Below are 17880 nucleotides of genomic sequence, written 5' to 3'. Positions count from 1 at the left end.
AATAACATGAGACGTCTGAGCTGTACTGTTCAGGTTTGGCAGTTCACCAGCAGTATTACTGAAGTAAACAAATATATAAAATAATACTATTAAATGTAAAGAAAAAAATATAGCTGAATATATTTTATAACTATTAATAACAACAATAATATAATATAAAATATTATTATTATTCAAATATTAAATAATAATAATAGTATTACATTTATATAAAGGTTGAATATAATTTAAATAATGATATTATTAATTAGCAATATGTCAAAAAGTATGTATAAAATCTTAATTAATATAAATTAATATAAAAATAATTACATAATATTAACAATATTTAAGTGAAATAATAATATTAATATAATAATATTTAATATAGCTAATATTTGACATTAAATTTTCATTACATAAATGTATATATTAACAATATTTAACATGAAAACAATTCACAGATTCAGTGATTTGAAAAAACTTAAACTTAAAGAAACTTAAACCTTAAATATTAAATGATAATAATAAAAAAAATGCTAGTGTTTTAGACGTTGCAGTTGCAGTGTTTCTACTTACTCATTAAACTCTAATCATAATGAAGACGCAGCAGGTTTACGGTACAGTAGAGTTACAGTATGTGATGTTTGATCTGAGTTTGGTGAGATTCGCTGTGAACCCAGTGACTGAAGATAGCACGCGCACACACACACACACTCGCACACACACTTCCTCTCCGGAGCCCTGCAGCGCTGATTAAACGCAGCGGTTATGTGTTCTGCGGGTTTGAGAGCTGCGTTCCTCCTGCGCTCGGCAGATCAAAAGTTAATGTCAGTCCCAAGAACTGTTTACTCTGATTAAAAATCGAGATCCTGCTGCTGAGAGTCTGAAGTCTGTATTTATAACGCATCAGAAGTGCCTCTGAGATCATCATCAAGCTCTTCATCAAGTATTATCATACGCATTATGACGCATTGGAGCGAGAGCACAGGTGAAGTCATGCTTCCTCCGGGGGTTCATCACACTGTATTAAGACACTGCTTTGTATTGCAAGTTTTCTGAAATGTTATCTTCATATGTGCAAATTATAATATTTATTTTGTAATTATTTTCTTTCTTTAAAAAAAAAAAAATTTGTTAATAGTTTTGCTTTAAAACCAGATTTTGTTTTTAAAAATCTGAAAATAAACATTTGTGACGTTTTTGTTATTTTTTTTGTTTTCTTTTGAATTTTCTTTTGAACTTTTTAATTTCTTAGTTATTTTAGTTTTAGTAGATCAAGTTAAACTAAACGAAGAAAAATTTGATAAGATGAGAAATTTTGCTTTTGAAACTAGCTAAAAACACACACACACACACACATATACTCTATAGCTGTGTGTGTGTGTGGACTGAATCCCTCTTTGAATTGGTTTGCGTCCAGCGCTCAGGCTTGTCCTCAGCTGTGTTAATGAGGCCCGCTGACGGATTAGGATCCACCGCGTGTCTAATTAACAGAGCAGTGACCGCAGAAACACTGGGTGATCAGCAGAGAGACGCAGGTGAGCGGCCGCTGCTCTGCAGCAAAGCATTGTGGGTCATTAGACTGCATGCTTAAGAAGAAGAAGAGCTTAATGAGTCTGTGAGGCTGCTGGCCTTTGTGTCGTCTCAATAACATACTGGCATAAAGGCCACAGAAATCACTGTTATACAAAGAGTGGCGTTGGTTTGACTTTGTGCCACTGTAACCTTCCTAATGATAATTGGCTTGTAATTATTTTCTTTTTATTATTTATTTGTATTAAATTAAATAAATAATAAAGTCCACTGCTGTGATAGCTAACAGTTGTGTATGATTGACAGTGTTCATTCCTCACAGATGGATGTTGCTGTGATTTAGGTCAAAAATGCATAAATCACTAAATACATAAACGATTTGTAAGAAGAGACATAGTACTAATGACACGTGTGTGTTGGGACATTACTGTCGGATCCAGTATAGTCACACAGCATTGTCTTTTAGTTTCAGTCTTTCTGAAAACACCACATCAATTTGTGCCTTGTGTGTAAACGAATCTGTGGTAAAATGAAGTGAACAAAGGACAGTTCTTACGGACATGGTCTGGATCTTCATTAAAAATACAGTTCACTCTTTTCTAAAGTTATGATCAGAAGGAAGTAAATCTAATGACAGCTTGGCTCTGAAAAGCATCTTGTTCGTTTGGTTTCTGCACAGACCTGCGTTTGTCTCGCTCATTAATTACAATACATGCACGGATCTGTGGGCGGGGCTAAACAGGCGGTGCTGTCGAATTTTTGGGGGGACTAAACATGCACTGATGTAGAATCGTGGGCGGGACTAAACGAGCAGTGATGTAGATTGGTGGGCGGGGCTAAACAGGCAGTGCTGTTAAAGCAGGCATTGATCATCCTCTGTGGAGGCGGTGCTTATTCACACTATTAAATCTTAAGAGTAGTACATTGCACAAACTGTCGTTTTGGCAGAATGCCTTCAATATAAGCTGTTTTTAGACTAACCAAGTTTTGAATTCTGAAACTTACTGGAAGATTTTATAGCACAATGACCTCTTATATGTCATTTGAGCAAGACTTTCCTAACGATAATTGGCTCGTGAATATTTTGATGGGTTTCAGCTTTTAATATTAGAATTAGAACTATATTAGGGCTTTTGCTGAAGGTTATTCTCACATGGAGTGGCTGTAATGAAAGCAGACACAAATGAAGCTGTGAACGTCTGTGACAGAAGTGAACGGTGACTCAGGGATTCTGACACTTGCAGCACTCGTGTTCAGAGATGCTTTAATGATGTGTGTTAGATGTGCTGCTGAACACAAGTCCAGGAATGTCTCCATCTCTGATTCATGACAAATGACTCAAATGTGCAGGTGGATGTTATGAGTGTAGATCGTCCATCCTCTTCCTCTATCGGCTTCAGCAAGAAACAGTACAAGGAAACTCATTTATTGTTTTAATACTCTAATGAAATTTATTTATTTTCAGTTAGTTTCATTTAGCTTTTATTTAATTTAATTTTATTTGTATTTTTCTTTTATTGTTTTATATATTATTAATTTGCTTTAATTTAATTGTATTGATGTTTTATTTTATTATTGTCATCATTATTTATATATATATTTTTTTATTTATTTTACTTTTAATTTATTTTTTACTTTATTTATTATTTTACTTTATTTTATTTCATTTTATTTAACTTTTTATATATTTTTCTTACCATTTTAGTTTTATTCCTTTGATGTTTTTTTGTTTTTTTTACATTATTACATTATTATACCTTACTTTTTACATTTGTATTTATTTATTTTTATTCTTATATTTATTCTTTTTAGAATATTTCTCACACCCTGTGGCTTCTGTCTGACAGAAATGGATGAAATCACATCTGTGTGTTTGACTCTGACCAGCACCAGAGTCTCAGGGGGAGTGGCCAGTGCTTGTGTGGCCAATCAGAAACTGTCTCTGACTGTCCATCATCCTGTAGATGCAGATTTGATTCTTTTTAATTTAACCAGAACTGTTTTTCAAAGTTAACTGACATGAGTTTTGAGGAAAAGCTGAAGCTAGTAAAACACCTGAAATGATTTCCATCTCATGAGGGAAGATTGTAGGAGTCGGTTAAGTTTCCTCACTCGTTCCCTCTCTTGTTCTCCCGTGGCGTCATCATCCTATTCTCTCGTTCTGTTTTTTGGAATGCAGAAGCAGAATTATTCCTCCTCATTTTTCTCTATGTGTTAATTAGATTGAAACGCTTCCCCATTCATTTGCATATGAACACCCTCTTAATGAGAGCAGATAATAAAGCTCTGTAATCACAGGCTGCAGATTGTCTCTCATCAGCAGAGGAAATGCTTGCATTCAGCACATTCATAACGTGTGTGTGTGTGTGTTGCTGTAGGTCAAAGTGGCTTCAGATGCTGAAAAAGGCTTTTCTGCTCACCAAGGCTGCATTTATTTGACCAAAAATACAGTAAAAAAAAAAAAAAAAAAATTGAGAGAGGAGAAAAATAATAATTCCAATCATCTGTTTTCTGTGTGAATCTGTGTTAAAGTGTAATGTATTTCTGTGATGCTCCGCTGTATTTTCAGCATCATTCCTCCAGTCTTCAGTGTCACATGATCTTCAGAAATCAGAATAATATGATGATTTGCTGGTTTTGTGATCTGATGATTGTGTTTCTGTAAGTGATGATTACATAATGTATATCAGCCTCAGTCTGTTTCTCGTTTCCAGGTTTGACATCGCTGATGTTCTGTGGCAGTAATCAGAGGTTACATACCGCTGTGTGTGTGTGTGTGTGTGTGTGTGTGTTTGGCCGTCGGCTGCTAGTGCGCTGCTGACTGTAATTGGAGGCAGTTAGGGAACCATGTTAACAATAATCACGGCAATATGACTCCGGCTGCACATTCTGAAATAATTGTGTTCCCATGTGAGCTGTTGTGATGCTGGACCATAAACACACACACACACACACACACATACACACCATTAGCATGAGTGATTGACCCGCCCGCACACGTTACACAGACATATGAGTCTAATTATCAGCATAATCACATAAACATAACAATATTCCTGAACGCAGTCTACTGCTCCCTTCACGTGCTATCAGAAACCTCCTGCTTCACACTTTTGTTGTTGTTGAAAGAACAGAAGTCAAGGTGGTCAGACTGTTCATTCTTACCTGTTTCTTGTGGAAATTTTATCGAAATTTTATCAAATGTATAGATTAGAAGATACTAGAAGATAACTTTAAGGCAAATTTTGAAGGCCCAACAAACTTCTTTCTTTCTTTCTTTCTTTCTTTCTTTCTTTCTTGTACCGACATTGAATTTATTAACATTTGTATTAATTGGTGTGGTTCTCCCTCAGGTCCTCTGCGTGTGGTGGTCCCCACCGAGTCGGTCTCGGCTCATCTGGGTGACACGGCTCTTCTGCGCTGTGAGGTGACCGGTGAGCCCATGCCCGTGGTGCGCTGGCAGAAGAACAGGGAGGACCTGCCCTTGACCTTTGACCCTGACAGCAGAGTGGTCATCCTGCCCTCTGGATCTCTGCAGGTCAGCAGGGTCCAGCCGCCGGACTCGGCCACATACCGCTGCTTAGCAGAGAACCCCAGCAGCTCCCGCACAGGCACAGACGCAGACCTGCGCGTCATACCGGGTGAGTGACCCGCTGACCTACACTAACTAGTGACCCGCTGACCTCCATTAACTAATGACCCACCTGACCACCACTAACTAGTGATCCGCTGACCTACACTAACTAGTGACCTGCTGACCTCCACTAACTAATGACCCACCTGACCACCACTAACTAATGACCCACCTGACCACCATTAACTAATGACCCACCTGACCACCACTAACTAGTGATCCGCTGACCTACACTAACTAATGACCCACCTGACCACCACTAACTAGTGATCCGCTGACCTACACTAACTAATGACCCACCTGACCACCACTAACTAGTGACCCGCTGACCTACACTAACTAATGACCCACCTGACCACCACTAACTAGTGACCCGCTGACCTCCACTAACTAATGACCCACCTGACCACCACTAACTAATGACCCACCTGACCACCACTAACTAATGACCTGCTGACCACCACTAACCAGTGACCTGCCTGACCTCCACTAACTAGTGACCCGCTGATCTCCCCTAACTAGTGACTTACTGACATCCCCTAACTAGTGACCTGCTGACCACCACAAACTAATGACCCACCTGACAACCACTAACTAGTGACCTGCCTGACCTCCACTAACTAATGTCTCCCTGACCTCCACTAACTTGTGACCTGCTGACCTCCACTAACTAATCACCCAACTAATTAGTGACCCACTGACCTCCACTAACTAGTGACCTGCTTTCCTCCACTAACTAATGACCCACCTGACAGCCACTAACTAGTGACCAGCTGACCACCACTAACTAATGTCTCCCTGACCTTCACTAACTTGTGACCTGCTGACCTCCACTAATTAATGACCCAACTAATTAGTGACCCACTGACCTCCACTAACTAGTGACCCGCTTTCCTCCACTAACTAATGACCCACCTGACAGCCACTAACTAGTGACCAGCTGACCACCACTAACTAATGTCTCCCTGACCTCCACTAACTTGTGACCTGCTGACCTCCACTAACTATTGAGCCGCTTTCTTCCACTAACTTATGACCCAACTAATTAGTAACCCGCTGACCTCCCCTAACTATTGACCTGCTGACCACCACAAACCAGTGAGCTGCCTGACCTCCACTAACTAGTGACCCGTTGACCTCCCCTAACTAGTGAGCCACCTGACCTCCACTAACTAGTGAACAGCATTGCATTGTTGATCAGAATTGATCCGAATAATGACTCTGTTGTGTTGTTGAAGCTTAAAGTTTCATAATGAATTAATTTTAAAACTGCAAAGTTGCTTTGAAACAAACCGTATTGTATAAAGCTCTGTCGAAAATAAGGTGAATTATGAAATTATGTCAAATTAGAAATAGTTTGAAATTTTGTCGAAACGATTTCAAGTCATTCTATATATGAAACAGTCATTATATTTTTACTTTGGCCATTAATAAAAAAACATATTAAATAATATAAAATGGTATGATTTATTTATGAAATAACGTGTTAATGTGTATAATCCACAAATGTGTACAGAAGTGAGATAAACCGTACTAAATCTCAGCAAAAAAAGTATTTCTTGTAAAGAATGATATTTACAAATGTGTGTGTGTGTCAGTGGTCTCTCTGTCTCTGTGTATTGTGTCCCAGAATGCACTGGGCTCTCACTCACTCATTACTGGTGCAGTGGTTTCTGGGAGAAGTGCTTGTTTTCAGCAGCAGGTATTGGAGCTCAAATATCAGTCTGTCATTTTCTGTGAGGATTCTGAATGATTTCTGCAGCTCTGACATTTCTGTTGATCGATGCAGGAGAATCAATGACTCATTAGTCCAGAAACCTGGGCGTCCTGCTAATGACTGGAGACCTTCACCCGAATCACCATCAGCAGCTCGGAGATACTTTAGACCAGCACTCGCATGAAACAAGCTCATGTGACTGTAAACACAGGCTGTGTTTGTGTTCCTGTCTCAGTGGTGCTGTTCAGGAGCTGGTCTCTCTGTCATGAGGAACAGAAACCCTGCTGTGATCTGCTGACATTTATAGCATCTAGATGAACAACAACGTGTTCAGTTTAATAAGACATTTGAAGAAAACTCCATCTCAAGTTTCGGCTTTTATTTATTTCATGAATATTAATGAATGATGGCTTGTCAGAGTTTTGCACCAAGACCAACAGAGATTCACAGTTTAATCTGAGACTCTCCAGTCTGGATGTGTGAGTCTGAATGTTCCTCCAGTGTTTATTACTCGTCTCAGTCGCTCTCAGACAGCAGGGAATCGAGAGGACTGTGTTGTTTTCTGTCCGCATGATGCTGGATCTCTGGCTCAGGGCCGTTAGGAAGGTTCTCTGCAGGGAGAGACAGCTAAAGAAAAGCATTATGGGAGGAAACGCAGCTGCAGGCTTCAGGACATGAACACTGCACCGTTTGAGCTGAGCGTTCAGAGGTCACAGACACGCAACTAGACGAGCAACCGCTGTGTGATTCTGCATGCACACACACACATGCCTCAGGAGACGCTTGCTGACCTGTGTGTGTGTGGTGCTGATGGCGAGAATAATCAGATGCATGTGAATAATCTAGAGTGTGTGTGTGTGTGTGTGTGTGTGCGCAGAGCCCGGGGTAGAGCGAGCGCTGATGTTCCTCCAGAGGCCTCAGAAGGTCACGGCTCTACAGGGCAGAGATGCGGTTCTAGAATGTTCCGCCTCCGGCTTCCCCAACCCGTCCTTCTACTGGATGAGAGGAGACGAGCTGGTCCAGAGCAGGTGAGGAGAAACACATCATATGGGAATATGTTGTAAAATCTAATGTATTTATGTGGTCAAATGTGGCTGATTTTTACAGTCTCTAGTGTCAGTTTTGATCAGTTTTCGACACATACATATTTTACCAAATAAAAAGACATATGATTGCTACATTTAATACAAAACTTATTAACATTTAGTCAAATGTCACTCTTGAAAGAGAATGCACAGTATATATGGCAATATCACTCTTGATATAGATGTCATATATTAGATTTAAGTATGGAGCTGATGAATGGTGCTGTCGTGCATCTGATCACTAACCTCTAACATCAGCTGATCTGTGTGTTAATAATCTTCTGTGAGCAGCTTCATCTCTGCTGCGTCTGTCGAGTCTGAAGGTGTTTCTGTGTCTGATTCTCCGTCAGATCAAAGAAGTACTCTCTCCTGAGCGCCAGCAACCTTCTGATCAGCAGCGTCACAGACGACGACTCGGGAACATACACCTGCGTCGCTCACAACAGACAGCAGAACATCTCGGCGTCCTGCGAGCTCTCCGTGCTCGGTGAGTAATAACCCTCACAGAAGACACACGCTCATTACTGGAAAACAGACATCATTTAGATATATTTACGGTAGGAAACTTACTGAATATCTTCATGGAACATGATCTTCACTTAAAATCCTAATGATTTCTGGCATAAAAGAAAAATGTATAATTTTACAATGTACAATGTATTACAATGTATTTTTTGGCTTTTGCTACAAATGTACTAGCCTGACTATTTCAGTTCGCTTCTGTACTCAGTCTGAGATAGCGACCCATCTCCCAGTTTACCTCTGGCTCCAAAACAGCCGGCCAATCAACACACAGAGGGCGGGCTGAGAGCCGTGACATAGACACTAAGCGCCGAATTTAAGATTGTAGTTTAGCTTAGGGAAGTTGAAAACGACAGCGTACATGGAGACACGGGATGCTATTCGCTCTGTTGTGGAGAATATTCTTGCCATTTACCAACTTATACCAACCAAAATATAGAAAGACTTCAACTACAGATAAAATTAATATGGAAAATATTACAATATTAAAACAAAAACACTTCCAGATCCACTTGAGCATTTTGCAGCATGCTTTGAGAGCTCCACAGAAACCCTCCACCTCCCCAGCTCCACCTGTACTGCTGCGGTTTGTTATATATTCTGTTTGTGCAGCAGCATTGAGTCTTAAATACTCACAGAACTGTATTGCAGCAGCAGCAGTGATCTTCAAATTCTTTCTTTCGTTTGTAAAGATAATAGTTACATTTTTGTGCAAAATTAATTGAAATGTTGTTGTGATATTTTTTTCTTTTCAGTTTGCCATGAATATACCCTTTGATGTTGATGTGGTGTTATGGTTATGTTTAGTTTTTAACGCAGGAGTTTGAGTTTTGATTGAATTAAAGAGATTTCCAAGAAACCTTTGGTGAGAAACTCGTTCGTTTGTTGATCTGATTCTAATTTCCATGAGTTTCATCTTTCTTTGTGAGATTCTCTGTTTGATCATTAGCTCTTTGAAATGAGGTTTTGTTCTTGTTTTTATTTTGCCCTCCATGTGAATTCTCAGTTCATAATCAGCTCTTATTGCGTGAGATTTTCACGGCTTTTGTAGATGTTTAGCTCATCAAAGCAGAGGTTCAGATTCTGTGTTTTGATTGGATGCTGATAAACACCTGTGATTGATTGATTGATTGATCGATCGATTATCGGTAGATTGGTCAATTGTTTGATTGATTGATCGGTTGGTTGATTGATTTATTGATTGATTTATTGATTGATTGATTGATTGATTGATTTATTGGTTGGTTGGTTGGTTGCTTGGTTAGTTGATTGATTTATTGATTGATTGATTTATTGGTTGGTTGTTTGGTTGGTTGGTTGATTGATCGGTTGATTGATTGGTTGGTTGGTTGGTTGCTTGGTTGGTTGATTGATTTATTGATTGATTGATTGATTTATTGGTTAGTTGTTTGGTTGGTTGGTTGATTGATTGATCGGTTGATTGATTGATCGGTTGGTTGCTTGGTTGATTGATTGATTGATTGATTGATTGGTTGGTTGGTTGCTTGCTTGCTTGCTTGATTGATTGATTGATTGATTGATTGCTTGGTTGGTTGGTTGACAGACATACATCTAGTTTTGTGAATTGCAGCCTGACTTTTCAGTTTTAGCAATTTTTGTATTTTTTTTAGTTTCCTTTTGTTCATGATTTTCATATGATATTTTTATTTTATTTTATTTTAATTATTTTAGAATTCAATTACTTTTTCCTGGTGGTTGAGGAGATTCCCCCCTTCAATGTAAAGCGCTGTGGGTGCCCAGAAAAGAACTATACAAATGTAAAGAATTATTAATATTATTATTATTATTTACAAGAAAATCTACATAATAATAATGAACAATTAAAAATGTATCCATTAAAAACAAAAAACAATATAAAAATCATGTTGTGACTTAATTTCATATATATATGACAAACTAAACCCGATCAGCACTGTTTCCATCCTTCTCTCTCATGCGGCGTCTTATTCATGTTGTAAGAGCAAGTTTCTGGCCTTTAATCCAATTATAGACCCACTGCAGGATATTTGACACCCAGTGGCAGCTATATTATTATTATTATTCCGGCCTGTAAATCAAATAAAGCAGGCGACTGTGTAAGAGGAGAGCGCCAGTGCTCTGGAGACTCTGGAGAAATAAAATGGTCTTGGAGTTTTTCTGTAGGTATTTTGGAAGCAGATTTTGCAACATAATTTAATTGATTATTATTATTATTATTTTAATTTACAACCATATTTGTTTTGAATTGAAGGATTGTTTTGAAATCCTACCTTTTGGAGTTGCAGTTGGAAGTAAAAACACAAAAAGCAGAATAATTTTTCCATATTGTTGCACATACAATAATGTACGCTTTCAGTCAGCATTCACCTGATCAACTTTGAAACACACTCTTGCTCAACCCTTGTGGGTAGTGAGTGTTTACAGAGATTCTTGTTTAGCTCGTCTGTAAAACATGAATGCATCAAGTCCATGTAAAAAAAAAAAAAAAAACACCAACAACAACAACTGTACTGATGTTTCATAATATGTATTTTTATTCAGTCTAAGTCTTTGTCTGACATATCTGTTGAAACAAATGCATCCATTAAGTAGACAACAATAAAAATGCAAGGACTTCACATGCTTACAAAATGTTTAAATGAAATCCTCGACTTTCCCTTTCACGTTTGACTGAAACTCTACCATGAGTAACACTGGCCCACTACCAATTCTGATATAGCATTACAAGCTTTTGAGTTTCAACAAGTAAATTAAAGTGGAATTGTGTAGCATCAATTTCCTAACTGTACTGTGTAACAGAACAATAAAACTCTTCAGACAGTTTATCAGTAGGCTATGTATTTGGTTTGTTTAAGTCTGGTGTTTGATGTTTGTCTGCCCATGCATATTATTTTGGGTCAGGACATCACATCATTGGTTTTTCATTTTGTTTCCACATTTTATTCAGATGCCGAAAATTTTAAATAATGTTTAGTGGATGTTCATGAGAAAGCAGAGCCCATAATATGAATTTTTACAATAGAGCTGGACGTCTTTAGTGAGTAACCTTAATCTAGTAATAAGACATAAGTGGAAATTGTGTTGTATTGGCTACAAAGTCATTTTGTATGGCATTGTATTACACGTGGATATGAATAACTGCTAATAAATGCTAAATTAAACTGAAGATGCAATGCTGAATTGGAACAACACTGGTTCAAGAAGGCTACCAATCAAAATCAGTGGTATTTTAACACAAATACCTGTCACATCAAATAAGATGCCAACATGGACTGGTTCTTTGACAGTCCATCATCTTCAGAAACCATGTAATAAAAGAAAAACTCAAAGTAAAAGATCCAAGCTACAGTAGATGCAACGAGAATAGACAATGATTGTGTCTACAGTATTTACTGTTTGAGACAATTTGACAAATAATGCTTTACTTTAATTAAAGATAAAGAGCAGAAATTCCATTAGCAAATAAAGTAGCACCTTAAAGCCCTTGCTAGGAGTAGAATAACCACTTCTAGGTGAATCTAAAACCCAAATAAAATACGGAATAATTTATTATTTTATAATTATTTTAGAAAAAAATCTATACTAATGCAATAAGCAATATAGTTTTGCTATATCAGATTCCTTGTCTTCCAATAATGTCATAAGTGTTGTATCCCTGTAAGTTGTCTTTTCCAAACCCAATCACCAACATTAGAGCCAAAACCGTCAATGAAGGGATTGCTGATTTAAATGGTTTCCTGTGATCAAATCTGCAAAATCAACCACAGACTGTTTTTGTTTTGAAAGTAAGACTGTGATTGAAAGAGTTTATTACCCAAATCAATGTCCAGTTGGTTGTCCAGACTAAGGCGTGTGTCAGAGCAGGAGTGAGTGCCTGTAGATCCTCTATGCTCTTCAGCAAGGACATGGCGAGTAAGAAGAGATCCACTTCCGCCTGGCCGAACTCCCTCCAGAGGAGCTTCACCACCTCTAGGTGGAGTATCCATTCCCTGGGCCTCCGCCCCTGTCCCAGCAGGATGTCTGCTCCCTGATTGAGCCCACAGGAGGATCTGGTGCACCAGCCTGTGTAGGGGGCATGAGCACAGACCCCCCTGCTGATTAATATAGGAGACCGCAGATGTGTTGTGTGTGAAACAATGGCCTTCCCACAGACCCTGGGATAGGCGACCACTTATGACCACCCCCCAGAACGTGAGAGAGGCATCCGTCGCTAGCTTTACTTGATGACAAAGAGCCCCCAACACTGGGCCTTGAGACAGGAACCTTGATTGTGTTTCCCCTCGGGGAAAACCGCTTGTTCCTGAGCCACCACTGCAAGAGTCTCACATACAGCAGCCAAAACATGCCATGTTGGACAAAGCTGCCATCAGACCCAACAGTCTCTGAAACTCATTGACAGTGAGAGACTTCCTCTAACTCCCCTCACAGCTGTGAGAATCGCTTCGATACGAGCAGCAGACAACTGTGCCTGAATTGTCATTGAATCCCACACCACGCAAAGATAAGTGGTTCTCCGTAGTGGAGAGCTCTGTAGTGTACCAGCTTCTTTGCCTCCAGAAACCTCTTGACGACAGTATTGACTGCGCCACCGAAGAAGGCATAAGGCGAAAGAATGGCATTCAGCAGAAATAATCTGTCCTTATCTTGTAGATTTGACAGATTCAACCACAAATGCTGCTCCGTGCCCTCTAGTGCTGCCATTGAATGGGCGATGGCTTTGGTCATTTCCTTGGTGTGGGAATACGGATACAAGTACAGTTTCTCCCATGATCTTCACACCTCAGCATGGAGACTGGGGAAAAATGGAAGGACCCGAAGTGAAGGTTGTGATCTGGCTTTCAGGAAGTGCTTGTCCAGCATGCTTTTGTTACAAGCGTCCTTTTTTTTGGCTGGCCAATCAATGTTGAGTTTGGCTACAGCATGAGTCACAACCTCCACAAGCATCTCATAAGTCAGGCACTGTGATGGCAAGTCCACGGTCTCCTCCAGGTTGATGTTCATCATATCAACCTCCTCAGAGGTTGGCTTTGGAAAACTTGCATCAAATGTTTCTCCATGTTGCTTCGCATAACTCATGCTTTGTTGCAATTTCTTTTTAAGATTTTTTAAAAAGTCTTTTGAAGTCTCTCTGCAAGCGAACATACAGGTGCCAATATAATGTACCATCTCAGGTATTCAAAATTACAGTTTATTCATGCTCATGTCTGGCCTCCATGGAATGAGAAATTAACTAAGGAAAAAAATCTCATGTCAAAGAAAGTGGAATTCCAGAACCCACCCAGTGATTGCGTAATCCCTCCAGGCCAATGGAAGCTCACAGGTGTTTAGGAGCCAAAGCAAACTCCCCTAGAAAGTTTGCTTTGGTCAGCTGTTTCCAACTGCCACAACTAAAAGTAACTTTGCCTGAATTAGTTTGAAATTATGTCATATCAGTTCATTCTTCAATTTAATTTGAAGTATATCAGTGCCTTGAGAGCGCAACCTGTTTATTTTCTTTATTTTACAAAAGCAGACAGTTTTGTTGATATGGTGAGCACATACAAATAAAAGACCCTTTACAGATTCAAGTGACTTTTTCTGTATCCAATCAAAAGCGATGGAGTACTTTAAGTTATTTTTTCTGTCATCTGGAAAATATGCAAGTTCTCCCGCCGGCGTCTTTGCTGACCCCAGGCGGTTAAAACAAAGTTTAACATTTAGTTGTTATACATTATTACATTTTTCAGAAATACATACACATATACATCTAAATATACATATATATGTGTTGCGTTAGGCTTACTTAGACGTCTCAAGCACTTGCATATTGCTCTTTTGTTGATTTTGATGGCTTCATTGCATTGTCCTCATTTGTAAGTCACTTTGGATAAAAGCGTCTGCTAAATGACTAAATGTATTCTAATTTCTTTACGTATAAATATACATATACATATAATCATAGAAGCATATAATTTAATCCAAAATGTAATTATTATTTTTTTACATTTTTAATTATTTTCATACTGCTATTTGTGTGAGACACTCAATTAAAATATCAGTGTTTATTGAGTATAATGATGCGTTTAAGGCACATTTGGTTAGACGTCATCTCTTCTTTTATATACGTTTATATACATTTAAATTTCATGTCCTTCAAATATTTACTTTTATTATTTAAAATAAATAAGTGTTTTATTATTCAGTGATTTCTTCCCCCAGTACAAAAAAATAAATAATTAAAATAATAATTATTAATAATATTTTTTTTAAATCATTTTGTGATTTTACTATATTTCTTTTATATAATATTTTTTAACCTTGAGTAAGGTGTCTCATGTAGTGTGTATTTTTGTTGCCAGTAGTCTGTGTTTTCTGTCTGAAGTGTGTACTCCAGTGTGTCCTGTAGAAGTGGGTCGAGATGTTCTAGTGAGGAACGCTGGATCTCTGAGTTTCTCTAATGCTTCTGTGATCTCAAAGTGTGGAACTGAAGGATTCATGAGCAGTGCAGTATTCATGAGCACCATCATGTGTCTGCAACAGCCATCCCATCAGAGACCGCGGCTGCACAAACATTATCATCAAATCTCTCCTCTCACAGCTCTAGAGGGACACTAGCGATTGACCTTGAGCTTACTGTGTGCGTGAGAGAACAGCTAGAGTGTAGGAAACAGAAACGTACAGCAATTATTTCACACAACACTTGTGAATCCTTTAATTAAACCTAAGTGTGGTGGTCAGAAACTTGCAGCACTTTTAATTGGTTCCTCTGCCGCGCTTGAAGTCAAATATTATGTGCGTATGTTTTGGTATTTTAGAGTTTTTAGGCTAACCTCCAGGCATCTGTTTTCCTGAGATGACGTTCAGTGAGACATTCAATAAAAATATCAGCTTTTATTGAGTGTAATGATGCATTAATGGCACGTTTAGTTAGATGTCATCTCTTCTGGTTATGTAATCACATGCATTGAATGCACAGGCCAAACATGACTCGCATTCATTAGAAAATGTTTAAATCTGTTTTTTTATTAAAATGCATGAGTGTTATGAGTGCTTGCTTACAGAGATCATTTTTAATCATGAGTTTGTCGCTGCTTTTGCAGAGATACAGGTTTGCATGGATAGAAAGCTTAGAGAGAATGAGAAAATGCATTTCTGAATGCACAGCTTTCATTTAACGAGCATTTATTGTTTTCAGCATCTGTGATCATGTGAAACAAACCTGAAACCTTCAACCTAAAACTTTACAAAAAGCAATGATTTGACATCTCTTGCCTCTTAAAAGGCAAAATGCTTTTGTCCATGTGATGAAAGTAAGCTAAAGTAAAACTATTTGTGTGTCAGTGTTTCTCAAAATATCTTCTAAAATATCTTAACCAATATTCTGATCCATAGAAGAAAAGTTTGAATGACATGTGGGATCATTTTGGGGTAAACTATCCCTTTAAATCACTACAGGAGTCAACATAGATCACGCTGACAGTTCTTTTTGTTGGAAATTGGACCCAGAAACATATTGCAGCTGTGCTTATTTTAGCTAAACCAGAGAATTCACCCAAAATGACCATTCTGTCATCATTTACTCGCCTTTATTGTGTGATATCCTTTTCTCCGTGATTCACAAAAGATGTTGTTTGGTTCCAAACATTCTTCTTTTCTGTTCTTTTGAAGAAATAGAGAGAGTCAGATGTTTTATACAACTGTTAAGAGAACATTCCATTCGATCATTTTGCAAGCGTTAAAGGAATGTTACTTTAATGTTCTCTGAACACTCTGAAACCAGCAGTAACAACGTTAGACTAATGTGGAACTAAAATGAACATTCCGTGACTGTGAAAGATGTACAGGTAATGTTTTAGTGAACTCTGAATGAAGATTGCATTAGTGTGACTGTCTGTTGAGTGTTTTAGAGAGTGTGTGTGTAGTGATCCAACTGGTGTGTGACGTGTGTGGAGCGCTCGGTGTGCGTGTGTGTGTGTGTGTGTGTGTGTGTGTGTGTGTGGCTCATTAGTGGCGTCTCCACTGGTTTGACTGGCAGTTCAGTGCAGTCCATTTAGTGGGATTCTGGCCTGAACCCAGCGCTGCCACAACACTCAGCATAGCGTGTGTGTGTGTGTCCAGTGTGTGTGTGTGTGTGTGTGTGTGTCCAGGGCTTCAGCAGCAGATAATGAGGCATCCGCTGAACTGTCCAGTGTGTTTTTGCTGCCGATCTGTTCACTCATGGTTGACTGGGAAAGAGGAGGAAACACAATCAGTGTAAAAGTAGCAGTGACACAATCCTGTAAGAGACGGTTAGTTAACAGCTGCTCTCTACTTTAACCAGCTCAGAATGATACTAACATACAGCACAAACACTTCATGCCCTTTACTAACACACACGCGATCATTACTACACACTCCTACTGCTCTCAGCACTGATCATCACAGTTCAAATATAGCAGTAATATGCTGAAAATATTTGTCAGGATTCACAGATGAACAGAAAGTTAAAAACAACAACAACATTAATTTGAGATATAATTATTTTGTTAGATTATAAATGTCTTTACAGTTATCAATTTAATGCATCCGTGATGAATACATTTTTCCACAAAATTATAAATTGAATCCAACATTAATAATAATCAGAAACGTTTCTTTTTCACATCACAGAAACAAATGCCACTTTAACAGAGATTCAGATAGAAAGCAGATTTTTAGTGTGCACTAGCAAGTGTGTACTGCCTCTAGTGATTGAAATGGGATTGTGTGTGTTAATACTGTGAAACCAGATTAAGGGAATGGTTGGGAAATCCAGCTACTCCAGCAAACACTGACGGAGCGGGATTGAGATTACAGGAACAAATCCCTGACCCGCTTAACCGGATGAACCACACAAATGACCCGTTCAGTGTAAATCAACCTGATTATGATGACTTCAGTTTCTACTGTATTCTGAGCCGTCTACACTACGGAGTCTAGTGTGCAGCCTAACTAGGGAGCATGTGAAGGAATCAGCAGTGCATTCAGGATGACAATAAATGTTTCAGATAATGAATGCTTGTTATTTCCAATCCTAATAACTCTCATTAGCCTCTTTAATATATTTAGTTCTTTTTGCCCATATTGATGCAATATTATTGTTTATACTAATGTTGTTCTGATCTGCAGAGCTCACAGAAACGTCACAGAGACGTGTCACAGCACATTAACATACATGAGTGTTATAGTGTGTGTATGTGTGTGTGTGTGTGTGTGTTACATTGTGTGTGTGTGTTTTGGACAGAGGTCACATGAGGGACGATGCATTAGAGCAGGTTTAGTAAAGCTTAACTTGGACGACTGGAGAGATGACTGCTCTTCACGGCCCACGACACACTGTCATCTCAGGAACTCACTAAAACTGATTTAAATACAGACATGAGTGTTAATCTGCTCCATTCACAGATTAA

General features: G+C 38.6%; 1 protein-coding gene across 4 annotated transcripts in view; it reads left to right on the top strand.

The window, feature by feature from the left end:
* The window catches only part of dcc (DCC netrin 1 receptor), a 168207-nt gene that overhangs the window by 64258 nt on the left and 86069 nt on the right, over positions 1 to 17880 (top strand). For all 4 annotated transcript variants that reach the window (XM_026243939.1, XM_026243957.1, XM_026243948.1 and 1 more), the window contains exons 3-5: positions 4869 to 5156; positions 7744 to 7894; positions 8302 to 8438. In XM_026243939.1, the coding sequence (XP_026099724.1) occupies positions 4869 to 5156; positions 7744 to 7894; positions 8302 to 8438 (576 nt within the window). The remainder of the gene's footprint in view (positions 1 to 4868; positions 5157 to 7743; positions 7895 to 8301; positions 8439 to 17880) is intronic.

Source organism: Carassius auratus, chromosome 5 (assembly GCF_003368295.1).
Source record: "Carassius auratus strain Wakin chromosome 5, ASM336829v1, whole genome shotgun sequence".
Lineage (NCBI taxonomy): Eukaryota > Metazoa > Chordata > Actinopteri > Cypriniformes > Cyprinidae > Carassius > Carassius auratus.
The sequence above is the reverse complement of the archived record's forward strand: the minus strand, read 5'-3'. Positions and strand labels throughout refer to the sequence as shown.